General features: G+C 40.6%; 1 protein-coding gene across 1 annotated transcript in view; it reads left to right on the plus strand.

Annotated features, from left to right (window-relative positions):
• Positions 1-1,233: 1,233 nt before the first annotated feature.
• chrnb2 (cholinergic receptor, nicotinic, beta 2) overlaps positions 1,234-12,292 on the plus strand; it is a 29,884-nt gene continuing 18,825 nt past the window's right edge. The window contains exon 1 of the mRNA XM_033981380.2: positions 1,234-1,347. Within this exon, the coding sequence (XP_033837271.1) occupies positions 1,287-1,347 (61 nt within the window). The 5' untranslated portion in view covers positions 1,234-1,286. The remainder of the gene's footprint in view (positions 1,348-12,292) is intronic.

The following is a 12,292-nucleotide window of genomic DNA, read 5'->3' on the forward strand; positions in this document are numbered from 1 at the left end:
AGGAGAGACGCACAGGGCCTCAAAGGTACGCCCCCCCCCTTTCCCTCTCTGGCTCTCTCTCCCTCCCTATCTCTTTCTTTGCCTCTCCCTCTCACCACCACCCCTTTCTCCCTTCCACTCTCTCTCCCTCCCTCTTTATCTCTGTCGCTCCCTTTCTTCTCCTTCCATTTCCCTCTACCCCCTCTCCCTTCCTCTCTCCCTTCCTTTCTCTCCCTCCCTCACTCTATCTCTCCCTCTGTCTTTCTCCTTCCCTCTCACCCCCCTCTCCCTGCCTCTCTCCCTTCCTCCCTCTCTCTCTCTCCCTCCCTCTTTCTGTCTTTCTCTCTCCCTCCTCTCTCTCCACCCCCTTCTCTATCTCTCCCTCTCCCTCTAACCTTCTCTCTCCCTGCCTCTCTCCCTCCCCTTCTCTTTCTTTTTCTCTCTCCAGCCCCTCTCTTTCTCTATCTCTCCCTCCCCATCTCTCTCCCTCCCTTTCTCCCTCTTTCTCTCTCTCCACCTCCTCTCTTTTTCTCTCTCTCCTTCCCCCTATCTCTATCTCTCCCTCCCCCTCTAACCTCCTCTCCCCCTTTCTCTCTCTTTCTCTTTCTCCGCCCCCTCTCTTTCCCTATCTCTCCCTCCCCCTCTCTCTCTATCTCCCTCCCTCTTTTTCTCTTTCGCTCTCCCTTTTCTCACTCCACCCCCTCTCTTCCTCTATCTCTCCCTCCCACTCTCTCTCTTTCTCTCTCTCCACCCCCTCTCTTTCCCTCTCTCCCCCTCCCCCTCTAACCTCCTTTCTCCCTGACTCTCTCTCTCCCTTTCTGTCTCTTTCTCTCTCTCCACCCCATCTCTTCCTCTATCTCTCCCTCCCACTCTCTCTCCATCCACCGCGCGCACCCCTCCATGAGCCCCGCCCCCTGTCCTCTCCTCCCGCACGCGCAGAGAGAGAGCGGTGGCACGTCTTCGCATCTTTCCACGCACACAGAGCCGACACATGCACCTGACTGGCTCCTACCGCAGGTTTATCTTTTCATTTCCCTCTGAACCTCTGCGCACTTTGGAGTTACAGTCACATTATTCATTATTATTACTATTATTATTATTATTATTCTTGTCTTTTTTTGGGGAGGGGGGGACTCGGACACAGCCGTGACGTCACCATGCCAGGTAGAAAGTGAGACAAGCCTCTTCATCGTGCGGGAGGAAGAAGAGGAGGAAGAGGAGGCGGTGGAGGAGGAGGAGGTGGGGTAGCGGAGTCTCAGTCACTGCGGTGCGCTTTTTGGGGTGGACCGTAGCCGTTTTAAGCCATAATGGTGATGATGACGGACGCCTGGTTACCTCTGCTGCTGGCTCTGCTCGCCATCGCGGGAGGTAAGTAACTTGTGTGTCTTCTAATGGCTCCATCGATGCTCTTTTGTGTTACCTTTTTTTTTTTTTTACAACGCAGGCCACAATCAACCAGCCTCCACCGCGCGCACCGTCAATAACCCAACACATAAAGGGATGAAGGCGCGCAAAAAACAATGCGTCTGTGCGTAAATGTTGTGTAATAATGACTCTGGTGTTGTATGTTGGCCCCACGTTTGTCATAACAGCAACGAGGAGTGCGATGGAATTACACAGTGGAGAACGCTAGATGCCCACACTCCAAAAATAGAAATCATTTACAAATCAAACGCAACGTCTCACCTTATCATTATTATTAATTCACCACTAAAAGATAAAATGGCGTTGGTAAAAGTGACCAAAGCAGGGATCTTCTCAAAGGCAAAACGCGTGTCTAAGCATAATGTTTAGCCATAGTAATTGCTGATCTCTAGAGTGAAATTGTAAGATGGGAAGTGGAAGCTGTCCATGTTAACATTAAGGTGCATTTGAGCTGCTCCTCTGTATCTGTGTCCATTAGAGGTGCCATTAGGGAACTAGAGGGTGGGCATAAAATTTTGTTATCAGTCAACACTCTCTCATTAACACTGAGGTCCTGGATTGAGTGGGCAGGTTAATGAGTGGCACGTTGAAGCAAAAAAAGCAACTACTTCCTGTCAAATGATGCAGCATCTGTCAACACAGGGAATTCTTATTACATAAATACAGAGTCATGGGGTTGTGCTGGGTCTCCTTACCTTAACCTTTACCTTAACCTTTACCTTAACCTTTACCTTAACCTTTACCTTAACCATGCTTTGGGTCTCCTCTTTAGGCCTGAATAATATCAATAGAATAATATGATCTATTTTTTTCCAGACAAGCATTGCAATTGTGATTATATTTGCAATTTATCTGTTTTATAGTAGACTTTTGTTCACAATTTAAAGTCGTCCAGCTGCTTAATGAAAGAAAACTAAAATATTGGGTTGTTAAGTGTTGAAAACAGATACTAAATGATCAATACTTAAAGTAATACTGAAGCAAGATGCAAAAATGCTAACAAAAATGTGATCTTAGAATAATTTTGAGCTGAAGAAAGCACTAAAAATGACTATTGTCCAAGAAAAGAACATTTTTATTGTTGCTGCGTTATCGAAATTGGTATCGAATATCAAATTCAGTTTCAAATTTTAGTATCGTGACAGCACTATTCACTAAAATAATAAAAGAAAAGAATCCCATGCATTTCAGAGCATGTTTGTCGAGGTCTAAACTACAGGATTAGCACATTTTACACAGAATAAGACCTGATATTTAGTTGTTTCCAGATGCATTACTTTACATATCTCCAGTCTTCCTGATAAGCTAATTGCGAGTGGAGTAAATGAAGTATCCATTAGCCTGTTTAGACATACTTTACTCGTCGCTAATTTAGTGTTAATTTCTGCCCAGTGGCGACGAGCCGAGCGGAAAAGCCACATCACACACATCAGCTGATCGGGTGAATTACAACCGACTTAATCTGTATTTGCAGCTAATCTATATACAGTGACAGGGCCGACGCCTTTTCAACGCCAAGGAGCTGAGAGACATTCATCAGTGCGTTTGTGAAGCGCTGGGCCACAAATAACAGAACGCACCTAGAGCTTGAGTCATGCACACATGGGAGAGCTGCTGATGATGACAATATGCTTCCTTAGTCTAAAGAGTGTGTTAAAGTGGCATTACGGAACAGGGAAGGGCTGGATGATACAGGAAAAATGAGGGCTGTAGAGCTTTATTCATTTAACCGGTAGATGATGTCAAAATTTGTATTAGTTGCATTATTTTGTTTAGTTTATACAGATTTATAGAGGAGAACAGCAGTTTGATTTGCATTTTTAAATATAAATACACAATGTCCTAGTAGTTTTCTTTATAGTTGTTGTTTCATCTGTTTATCTATCCGCTATTTAGGAAAACTCCATCTTAAAAGTGCACTCTGTAACCTTTCTGAAGGAGAGTGTGTCACCTGTTTCCACGGTGATGTTATTGTCCTGTCATTTTCAGGTGTTTATTCGTGCTAAATATTGTAATTGTAAAACATGCATTGTAACTGTGAGCGAGGTTGCCTCTTCATAGATCAGACCTGTAACTTAGCTTTATGTCACCTGTCTGTTTCATGGAGATAGGTAAGTGTAATGCCATAGTGTGAAATATTCCAAGGAAAGTTATAGTAGTTGCTCCGGTCCATGGAGACAAGCAGGTAAATGGTAAAAAACAAATCACCAAGAAAGTTACATAGTGCATGTTTAAAGAAATGCTCTCAAAAAAGTCAGTAAGTTCAATCTTCAAACATTTAGATCTCAAATTGATTCTAATGTTATTGACCATAGATCTTTGAGTGACATTAACATTTCAGAGAAGAAACAGGAATTCTCTGCTTTTACGGACCATTTTTTGGGGTCTAAACTACAGAGTTAACATGTGTTTTCCATAAAAAGACAGAAGACGATACCAAATCATTATATCCTTTGAGAGTTGATCATTTGCCCAATTCAGTTTGCGATTTCAGTATAATTATGATATATTGTGCAGTTCTTTTGAGCAGTGAAACAAAACAAGAGAACACATGCTTCTGCCTTACTTTTCGACTGTAAAAGTGTAGGTAATTATTCTGCTCATACATAAAAAATACAACCCAAAATGACCCACATAACGTTAAATCCCCCACAGTAATTGTTCTATATTGTCCTCATGAGCGTCTTCAGTAGTTCTGCCCTGAAAGGACATCCAAGGACATTTTTACACCTGTCCTGGAGCCGTGCGGATGTAGCCTGTGGGGGCTGTCTCCTGCTATTTCCTCCAGTGGGCTGTGCATAGTAAACACCCTGACCTCAGCCAAAGGGCCACTGATACTGTATTCTACTCTCATCTAGAGGTGGGCAGTACAGGAGATCATCATATCGATTTTCTTAGTATTAGGATAAGACTATGGTGTTGTGGTTTATGAAGCCACAAACCTGTAAAAAGATAATGTGCTTTAATGTAAACAGAGTAGCATTGTAGTAGTAGTAGTAGTAGTAGTAGTAGTAGTAGTAGTAGTAGTAGTAGTAGTAGTATGGTACTAGCTCTGAGATTACTAGTATTTTAAAACTCCTCGGGAAATGTGCATCTTTTTTGTCAGTATCAATGCCTATTAGGTTAAGACTATTCATCTTGTTCTTATTAGATCAATATTTTGTTGTTCATCTGTATCAGTATCTCTTTAAATGAGCATCTAGTTTTAGCTTAATTTTTGTGGTTTTGCCCCTTCTCTTTCTCCACAAAATAATGAAAACTTGAAAACTAAAACTATATAAAACTACCATGCGTTTTTCAGATGGATTGCAGTATTATTTTATTTCATTGGTAAATATCAGCCATTTGGTTATTGTCACTTTCACCTCTTCCTACCAGAACATGCCGACATTTAGCAGCAGTATTTTACCATCTAGCTCCGTATTTCTTAGTCTTGTAGTTATTGTAGATCACGTCATGAGTCCCAGCACATATCATAGTGTCTCTCTTACACAGCAGCGATGGAGAGTTCCTGTCTGTCAGTTCGGTCGTCCTCAGTGTGAGTGGTGCTGTTCCGGCTCACTGCTCTCTGTGCTCACGCCACTGTCACCACTGTCACTTCTGCTCTGTGTCCTGGCTGGATCTTTGTTCATGTCTATGGCTCTGTTTGAAATAGCAGATACAGGAGAAATGTAAGAATATGAGGAGCGGGTAATATGGCAACGATATGTAACTTTTCTTAAGCCTGTAGGTCACAATTTAGATTTTATTAAGATATATGTGCATTGACAGTAGAGTACATCACTTTTAAAAGCGAATCGATGTTATCCACCTGTCACTCAAAGGAGCATGTCAATAGGAGTCGTAGTTTGAGCTTATTATGATCTAATTCCTATGTCATTGTGGCAATATCATCACATTACGTCACATTTTTCCCATCCAGCCTCTTTAATGCTGTTTCCCATATAGCTGTTGTTGACCGATATGTGTTTTTTCATGATTGATGCCGATGTTGATCACTTAAAATCCAGAGAAACGATGGTCGATGAGCTCTGACGGTATTTTTAGGTAGATTTTTAGGTCGATTTTGATTATTTTCCCCAAATTATGTCATTTAAATTCACTACGAACTCACCCACAGCCCTTTTTTTTTTAATCACAAACCTATAAGAGCGCTGTGTAGTTATGTTTTTTTTACAGTTATCTCTTTGCATTCAATTAAAGCTTTATGTTTATTCTTTAGGCAGCTGGTCAACAAACAAAATATCGGCTTCTGTTTGAGATCTAGGACCAATAGAAGATACATTAAAAAGTGCAAATATCGGTCCGATACATTGGCAAACTGATATATCTGTCTCTATTCACATGTTCAAACAAACTCTTTTCTTCATCATCTTTATTCTCACATCCTTCTCTTCTTTTTTGTTGTTTTCCTGTGACTGTTTTGGTGTGATTGACCAATTTTTCTATTTGGATTTTTAGCATTACTAGCTGTACACCCAATAATATGTCCAGTGAAGCGTCTACATTAGTGAGTGTGAAATGTAGAGGCTTGGACAGCAGTGAGCGTGGCCCGGGAGATTAGCCCGAGGCGGAGGGAGCACTGAGGTTTAATAGAAACTTAAGCTGGCCAGCTCAAGATAAGGAACGTTTAGAAAGTTGGGACTTTTATACTTTGTCCAGGAATATTATTGAACATTGTATCCTCGTCCATACGGCTTAAAGACACACTCTGGAACTTCGCTGGTGGAGGGTATGCCGCCGGCTTGTTTCCATGGAGAGGTTAGTGTGTGCGTAGAAATTATTTATTTTGAAAAACACGCGTTCTTAGAGTCAGTGGGATTGCTTCTCCGCAGATCTCACCTGTACCTTGGCTTTGTGGCGCCACCAGACAGATAAGAGACTGATAAGTTTAATGCCATGCGGTGGAACTTTCTAGACAGTGAACTCTCCCTGCAGTTGGTAGACCGCTCAGTAAAGTTATGCTATTTTCTATGTTATAATGTTGTTTTCTCATCACAAACACATCTAGAGTTCTTCTGTCAAAAGGAAAACACTTCGTTCCACCTTGTGATGTCATGAGGTAATACAGGAAGTGCTCCACTGCGTTTTTAAACTCCATACACCTTCACTAGAATCATTTGGATGATTTCAGCACTGGAATTGCCCATCTCTACTGAACAAAAGGTCAAGTGTAGCTGTTAACTTGAAAATTACCACTTCATGACATCACAAGGTGGAACAGAGCATTTTGAGCTTTGGAGATGTTGCAGACTAATAACGCAGGATTACTCAAACATGTGTGAATGAAACAAATTACAACTCAAGTATGTTTTTGATGAGGTAACCGTATTATAACATGTCTTAAATCCATTTCGTGTACTACCGGCCCTTTAAAGACCCCAGCCTTGCATGAGCACATCTCGAGTCCATGAGAGAGCTCTGTCATGGTAAAATAATCGCTGTGATGACTTGTATAATGTAGTTTAAATTGAATGTGTTATGTATTATAGCCACTGGTGAGTTATGAAGCAATAGAATCCATACAGTGTGACATGCACATGCTGTGACCTTGGAGCTGTAAAACATGCAAGCAGCCGACACATCTCCACCGCAGGATCATGACTGCTCCTGCTCTGTACTTGACTGGTATTATTTCTGTCAGAGAGTTACACGGGGCTGGGGGATATGGGAAAAATTATCTATTTTTATCCATATTGATCAGTTTTATTTTTATTTATTTTATTAGATTTTTTTTCAGTATTAATTAGAAGGTCCTATATTATGCCAAAAACAAGCAAGCTTTTACCTCCTCAAAAACACAACTCCAGGAAAACAACATTATAATATAGACCTTTGTCACATTTAACACAAAAATATATTGGCTGTAGACCTGCTGATTAAAAAGGCTTGATGATCTTTTATTTAGTTTATTCAGTTTGGTCGGATAAACACAATAAAATGGTTTGAAGGCCAGACTGAGGATGTTGCAAAGATTTAACAATAATACCAAAAAGCCTACAACTTTTAAAACTGTTTCAGTGAATGGACTATTGTAAATGATATAATTATAAGGCAGCACAGCAGTATAAAGTATAAAAGGCACCCAAAACAAATCTACAGATAACACGATATGCATATTGCAAAAGAACAATAAAACACCAAGATATCCTGTGTAGCTAGTATTAAATGCCAGGGAGGTGGGTTTTCAGTCCAGCCTTAAACTGCATTAAAGACTGAGAGGATCTGACAGGGAGAGGGCGCTGTTCCATAGTCTGGGCGCTGCCTCCGAAAAGGCTTATTAAACATGATTTAATTCATCTCATTTGCCTAATTGTGTCACAAGTACTGGACCATATCTCTCTCCTTGGCACAACCTGAGTGTAGACACATTTAGACAATCATTCACTTTCTCATTTATCACAAGGGGCCATTTAGGATCAACAGTTTAACTTCACTCAGACATTGTGGCGGCTGAACAGAGCATTGAACCAGAACGTTCTTGCTGGAAGAACGAGCTTGTCATAACATAATACATCCTGCCTTGCAAATCCAGAATGATATATCTCTGTATGTTTTTATGCTGAGGATCAACAGTAGCTCAGTTGGTAGAGTTTGTGCACTGATCCGAAGGTTGGCGGTTCGAATCTCGCTTTCAACATAAACATCATTGGTAGAGCGATCAGATCCACTGGCCCACAGGTGTGATCACAGCTCTCACAGATGAGCTCTGTCGTTGTGTCCTTGGGCAAGTGTACAGACACTGCGTACAGTTTTTGAAGGTTTACCATTTAGAGATATCACCATGTGTGTCCGTGATTGGCTAATACACCTGTCAATCACACCCGAGTGAGCCAGTGAGCAGACTCATTGTGTAGCAGGGGTTTCAGAACAAGTTATAGCTTTTTATTGGACTGTGATGTTTAACTGGCATAAGAGGGATGGTAAAAATAACTGTGAAGATTTTTTGAGGTGCCACAGACTTAATAACTATTATAAGAATCAAAGTAAGAAATATATATCAAACTGTTATTTAAAGAAGACACATTGTGCTTGTGTCTGCTGTAGTGTTATAATCTATGACACCCATGGATCATTATGTTATAATTTGCACATTTAAATTGCAAAATTTTTCTAAAATAATAAATGAAACAAGTCCACTGAGCTGATGATGCTGTAAACGTCATTACAGCAAAGAGCCGTGTAGCTGTCGGCTCCTCATATGGATCGCTGCAGATCACAAGTAGCTGATTTTTGTTTTTTAATTTGTACCAAAATGACTGCACGACACTGCCAAATCCTACACTTCACATCTTTGAAAATAAAACTGTAGAACGAAGTAAGTAGAGAGCAGTGGGCGTATACTGGTCGCAGCAAAAATGGGGAAATAAGCCATTAAAGATTGCTCAAACATGCACAAATCACTCCAAACACAACTTCAAGAGGGTAAATGAGAAGGGGAAACAACTATAACATGGTTAAAAGCTTTGAAAGGTCAATTTTGCTGAATATGTAGGACAGATTTAAGTAGAAAAGAACCCAATGAGATCATAATCAGTTTCCTCGTTTCTCGTACAAACAATGCACAATACTGCCTTTTGTCCCGCACCTGAACATCTGCACATACGATCATGTTTGAGCGTGAGCACGGCATAACACAGTATTCAACCCTTTCACGCGATGGCTTTTTGAAGCGGCCACATCAAAGCTCTCAGATAGTCCATAGAGGGAAGGCTGTGTTTTCAGAGCACTATAATCTTGCATTGGGTAGAGGATCAATAATAATATCTACTTCTACCACCAGTATGGAGCCAATGGGTGTTGCCAGTCGATCGGTGCATCCCTACAATATTGATTTAAGAATATTTCAGAATAAAAGCCTCTTAAATGACTCCAAAAAGCTTATTTGGCAGAGCAGTAGAAAGCAGAATTCCTAAACCTTATTTGAGCAAGCAGTACAAAAAACTTAGTCGAAACTAATAGTCCTAATTGAATTGGATTTGGTTCATTTGCTCATTTGTCTTGGCTGTGAAGAAGGTGTTTTTTGAAAGGCAGTGTCTGCTCCACACATAGATATCTAATGTCCAATGCTTTTACATGATTTAACGAGTCGGTATACATCAAGTTACCCTGATCACAGAGGTCATGTGACAGAACGCTGACGCTAACGTGAATACATCTAAATTTGATCTTATTCTATGGCAAGTGACCAGACGTTACCTGCATTACCCCTCTATACATATACTGCATGTTTCCTCTTTAGAAACACACCTGTGATATTATGGGCAATGTGGAAAAAAATGTGAAAAAATTGCAATTACTTTTATTTGTAAATGATGGGTGGCCAATGAGCTCCTTCGCTTTGAGGAGGGTGTGGGGACCAGACTGATATCAATCTGTATAAAAAATATAGATATAGACATAGATATAGATATATATTGAATTTGCCAGGCAAATGAATAATGCATGAAACTCATGAACATGACACACTTTTGGTGCCATTTAACACCAGTAATGGTCACATTTCTTCCTTAAAGTCTGAACTCCAAAAGCACAATTAATTGAAGGTTTTAACCAATAACCAATGTATGTAATTTATGGGCAGACAAACACTGGACGATCAGTTAGAGATCAGGGCTGATTCCGGCCTGCTGAGTTTAGGTCAGCAGACTGTAAATGTAATGGGAGACACAGTAACCATCTTTACATACATATTAGGTTTGATTGGATGGACTGGAAGAGAATAAAATGTGTGGACCTGCACATTGCTAGAGCAGCATTTGATACTTTGTTAAACGGTGAATAAAAAGTCATTGACAAATGAGTGTTTTGTTTAAGCACTTTGAAAAGTCAGTTCAATACATTTGCTGCTTGTAAGTAAATAGAACTCTTAACACCCTGTAAGTGCTTCATTTATCTTTTACTACAATGAGTGACTCAATTTAGCCTTTGACTAAGATCTCAATTACACCTGCTTGTCTTTCAAGACAAACACAATCTTTATTAAAGAACAACACCTGTTTATTCACCTAATGCTGGGGCCTTATGTGTAGAACCAATCCACCTGAAAATAAACGTTTAAACACAATAAAGCAGATCAGGAAAAGTGCTTATGAGGCCAGTTTATAATTACTATATCACCTTATCGACTTATCAGGGTCAGTGTTTATCGTGGTTACTTTGTCTTTGTCCTTGTGGAGAACATTTTGTTATTTTTCCGTACTATGATAACATTTGAGCTAGACGGTTGAATAAATAACTTTCCCAACTCATTTCCTTTAGACCCTAAACTAAAGTCTATCATTCTGGTATTTATTTATTGCAGCCCATGCTTTTAAAGAGGAATATTATGCTAAATCAATTTTTTGGACCTTTCAACCATGTTATAACGTTGTTTTTTTCAATACAAAAACAATAAACGCTAACACGGTGATCTAAATATGTCATGTGTAGTCCCACTTTAACAATATTGCACATTTAGAACAGAATATTTTGGGGGATAATCCTGCTTCAAATTCATTATGTAAGTGGTTTCAGTGTTTTGCTTTATCATCTACATTTCTGCAACATCACACTTCAGAATGTGTTGTGACGGGCCTTTATTTTTTAGGCTGACCTCCAAGCTGTCATTTAGTCTGCAGTTTATATTATTGGTGTTTACATTATGGGCGGTGCGGACTGAAAATGTGGGGATGTTTTATGCTTCATCACTGTTTAAAGCAGCCGTATTAGCCCAGTCTCATCGGCCTGTGTTATTGCCTAGAGCTTGTGGGAATAATATACATTACTCATACGCTCCAGCCTCAGACATTGACGCTTATTTCCCTCACGCGCCCCAATAAATACGCCATAAACCAGAGGCGAGGTACACACATGCTGACAACGGGCCTATTGATGATTGCGGATTACTGAAGGACAGGCCAATAAAAGGAGCGAGGCTTTCAACGTGGACGAGATGGAGATAACAGGACAGCTACAAGAGCGCAACAAGGAAGCAGGGAATTATGGGTAGCGGCTGTCCGATGATGGAGATAGGGTCAGTGTTTCCTGTAGATTTTGTTGAGATTATGGCGGCACAGACACAGTTTTTCCAGCTTTTCTTTCAGTATATCCTCGTCAAAGCATGGTTAGTGCTTGGATGGGACACCGCTGTGAATGTCAGGTGCCACAGTGGGGCGCTAGTGGCCAAAATAGTTGCTGTGTCCTTAGGCAAGACACTTCTTCCACATTGTCTAGTATTAAAATGGCATGCGTGTGAGTGTTGGTGGTTTTTGGACGGGCTGGTGGCTAATTATAGTTTATAAATACCCAATTTGGAGGGATTAATAATGTATAAAATTGTAATGCAGTTTTAATCACCTGTAAAAGTGCTATATAAGAACGTATTATTATTATTAATGTCACTTATTGCCAGTATTTCATAATGAATAGTCTTCTTTTATAATTACTGCATTATTATATGTTCCACAGGTTGTTTTTAGACCGGGGACCACCGTAGTCTCAATGGGGAAACACTAGATTGGATAGTAGAAGAGTGACAGGTGAAAAAAGAGCCAGGGGAAATGGGAGAAGAGGAGGACGAGAACGAGAGGAAGAGGAAAGCTGTTTGGGAATGGCGTGTTGTTTGAGTAAGAGGTATAGCAGCCTGCAGTGTCTCCATCGATCCAATGGAGACGTGGACCATTATTTCTGTTCAGTGAGCACAGCCAGAGCTCCCAGGCACAAGAGGAAGAGGAGGAGGAGGAAGGAGGGGTAGAGGGCGACACACTGGGATACAAGACCTCAGGAAAGAACTAGAGTGTGACCCGTTTCATTGTGTTATTAAAAAGGTTCTAATAAGGAGCTTTGGCCGTTTGTGTTGGCTGTGATGATGAAAATGTGACTTTTTTCTCATTCAGGTGGGATTTTA

The sequence above is a fragment of the Periophthalmus magnuspinnatus genome, chromosome 16, assembly GCF_009829125.3.
Source record: "Periophthalmus magnuspinnatus isolate fPerMag1 chromosome 16, fPerMag1.2.pri, whole genome shotgun sequence".
NCBI lineage: Eukaryota > Metazoa > Chordata > Actinopteri > Gobiiformes > Gobiidae > Periophthalmus > Periophthalmus magnuspinnatus.